This window comes from Littorina saxatilis, linkage group LG1, assembly GCF_037325665.1.
Source record: "Littorina saxatilis isolate snail1 linkage group LG1, US_GU_Lsax_2.0, whole genome shotgun sequence".
In the NCBI taxonomy this organism is placed as follows: Eukaryota; Metazoa; Mollusca; class Gastropoda; order Littorinimorpha; family Littorinidae; genus Littorina; species Littorina saxatilis.
Window position 1 is genome coordinate 58,626,466 of NC_090245.1, and position 3,479 is coordinate 58,629,944.

Below are 3,479 nucleotides of genomic sequence, written 5' to 3' on the forward strand. Positions count from 1 at the left end.
TCGATATCTCAACGAGCATCTAAAACGATATAAACAAAAATGACACAGGTCCGATAATTCGCGCTGAAGATGTATTTCTAGAACGTCAAGACAAACTTTTAAAGTATGTCCGTTTGTTTCTTTGTTAAAACTACAAAGTCTCTATGCACAATCTTGTGTTGACTCTGTGTTACGACTGAATACAGTTATCCTTTCAGCAGTTTTATTTTTAAGAGTTACTTCCCTTCAATCGAAAAACACACACTCTCTCTCTCTCTCTCTCTCTGTATCGTCGTATGTTGTTCAAACAAAAGAATCGTGCTTGTTATGAAAAATCAACATTATTTTAAAACTTCGAAAAATAATGTTTTGTATTGATTAACACCTACCAGAGACCAATGAAGAAAGAAAGTTAGGGTACCGAGCAGATTGAATATGTAGTTATTATGGAGACTGATTAGGAAAAAAACAACCTGGAAAAACTTGAAGAATAAAACAACAACTTGAAAAATACTTTAAGAAAAACAAACAAACAAACGAACAAACGCGTAGAAAACTTTCCGGCACAGTCGACACGGTGCCCCTGAGCTTAGCAGGATCCACTCACTGTCCCAGTCACGGTGTGTCAACCATACTGTTTCATTGGAATATGGTTCGTACGCCGTATGTCACAGTAAGCGTTCGTACACCCCTCATTTTCTGCACTTGGTCAAACAAAAACGTCACTGTACGAGACAAGACGTTTTCTGTGTAGATGTAAATACATAATCACACTTAAATATAAGCAGATCTTTTTGTGTGGTCCCAAGTTTATCTTAATAATAATAATAATGGACATTTGCTATAGCGCATAATCATATATATGCTCAATGCGCTTTACAATAACTAGAATTAACATAACTAATAATAAAACCATACACAATGAACAAGACCCACAATCTACATAACATAGCATACTCAGCATACTCCATGCAAGCAAACACAAAAGCTTAACACACTCCAAGCACGCAAGACCAAGCAAACAGGGTAAAGACAAAACAAAGTCATACAAGCAAAACCATACAGGCAAAATTAATACCGAACTCCATGCAAACAATACTCAAAACTCAAAAGAAAAAGCCATATATATACATACAAATTCAAAACACTCCATGCACGCAGGGGGGGGGGGGGGGGGGGGGGGGGGGGTATCATGTGTATGCAAGTGAAAAAAGATGCGTTTTCAGGCCTGTGCGGAAAGAGCCAGAGGAGGCAGAGTGACGAAGAGTGACAGGGAGAGAGTTCCAGACGAGAGGAGCAGAAACAGAAAAAGAGCGCTCACCAAAAGATTTAGTGTTGACTCTCGGAGTGGAAAGGATAGAGGTGTCTGCTGAGGAGCGGAGTGTCCTGCCCGGTGTGTATGTCTGAGTCATGTCTGTGAGGTATGCGGGTCCTGTCTGTGTGAGTGCACCATAGGATAGGCATGCGATTTTATATTTGATGCGTGACTCTATTGGAAGCCAGTGCAGTGCTTGGAGATGAGGGGAAATGTGTTCGGACTTGCGGACTCTGAGGACCAGGCGTGCAGCATTGTTCTGCAATTTCTGTAACCTGTTTAGGAGGTACTGGGGGCAGCCATACAGCAGTGCATTACAATAGTCCAGTCTGGAAAGAATGAATGCAGAGACTAGAGTCAGAGCTGCTTCTTTAGAAAGGTAGTGGCGTATCGAGCCAATACGGCGGAGTTCAAAGTTGACGGCACGAGTGATGTTTTGTACCTGTGCGTTCATAGTTAGGTGGGAGTCTAGTGTGACACCCAAGTTCTTCACTGAAACCGAGAAGGGGACAACTGCATTGCCTATTGTGATGGACTCTGGGAGCTGGATGGAGGTAGACATGCGTGGAGAGGAGGCAGCTATGACTTCCGTTTTCTCATCATTTAATTTTAGCTTGTTAAATGTCATCCAGGATTTAACGTCCAGGATGCATTCTTGCATTGAGTGCATCAGAGTGTCGAAACTCTTGAGATCAGCAGACTTCTGAAGTTGCGTATCATCTGCATAAGAATGATGGAGAACTGAGTGTGAGGCCATGATGTCAGCGAGGGGTGTGGTGTATAACACAAACAATACCGGCCCTAGGACCGAACCCTGAGGCACGCCGTAGCGTAGCAGAGCAGGATCAGAGGTGCTATTGTTTATGGAGACAGTCTGGGTACGGTTGGACAAGTAGGAGGAGAACCAGAGAAGGACAGAATCACTAACGCCAAAAACGTGTTCTAAACGGCTGATGAGGAGACCATGATCAATGGTATCGAACGCTGCCGACAAGTCGAGCAGCGTCAGGATGGCAACTTTTCCTTTGTCTAAAGCGAGTAAGAGGTCATTTACAATTTTCACTAAAGCTGTTTCCGTACTGTGCCCAGACCGATATGCAGACTGCAGAGGGTTGAACAGATTGTTGGATGTGAGGTGAGCAGAAAGCTGAGACAGAACTACTTTTTCTATTATTTTAGAAACGAAAGACAGGTTACTGACAGGCCGAAAGTTTTTCAACTCATTGTGGTCCAGTGTAGATTTCTTCAACAGTGGGGTAACAAGAGCGGTTTTGTGGATATCCGGGAAAGATCCAGAAGCGAGGGAGTCATTCACAATCTTTGTAATGGTGGGGAGCACCACATCTAGACACTCAAAGAGCAAGGGGGTTGGGATCGGGTCAAGATCACACGTTTTAGGGGCAGAGCTAGTCAAGATCTTCCGGACTTCTGATTCAGTGACAGGGGTGAACGATGCTAGAGGATCGCCACTGAACGGTGTTCCAAGGGGATGAGGAAGAGAGGGCTGGGAGTCGAGGTCATCTCTTAACTTTTCTACCTTAGTCACAAAGTAGTTGGAGAACACATCAGGGAGGGACGCTGAAGGGTACACAGTGGGAAGCAGACTAGCGCTAGATCTAGCACAAAGATCGTTGGTAATGTGATACAGCTCTTTGCTTGATTTCGCCTGGGCTATCTGAGTGGTGTAGAACATGGACTTTGCTTTGTGAACAATGAAGGTCACAAAATTCTTGGCTTTTCTGTACAATTGTTCATACACTGTCAGACCAGATACCTTCCACTCTCTCTCGGCACGACGCCGTTCTTTCTTAGCCTGGAGTAGTTCATCGCCAAGGAGACCAAACCACGGAGTCACCTTTCTTGAGGACACCTTGCGCCTGGAGGCGGGGGCGTGCTTATCAAGAACAGCCTTAAGGGCAGTGTTGTACTGATCGGCAGAACAGTCCTCAAAGCGAGCTAACTCCATGCTGAGATCACCCTGGAAACCCTCTTTTGTATTACCATGTATATGCCACCCTATGTTATCTGAATAAAATCATGTTCACACCAAAAACGTCACTGTGTGGGCCGCAGCGCACTTTGAGAATGTTACAAGGATTACTGAGGTACGGTATACAGTGTACCCGGGTAGCAGATTGATTTCACTATGTGCGCAATGATGGCTAAGCACAGGCGACCTCATCAG

General features: G+C 44.5%; 1 protein-coding gene across 1 annotated transcript; it reads right to left on the reverse strand.

Moving 5' to 3' along the window:
• Positions 1–1,963: 1,963 nt before the first annotated feature.
• On the reverse strand, positions 1,964–3,260 carry LOC138980372 (uncharacterized). Its single transcript, XM_070353275.1, has 2 exons — positions 2,496–3,260; positions 1,964–2,014 (listed from the first exon to the last, which is right to left on the reverse strand). Exons 1-2 carry the CDS (start codon positions 3,258–3,260, stop codon positions 1,964–1,966), a joined length of 816 nt encoding a protein of 271 aa, XP_070209376.1.
• Positions 3,261–3,479: the final 219 nt, after the last annotated feature.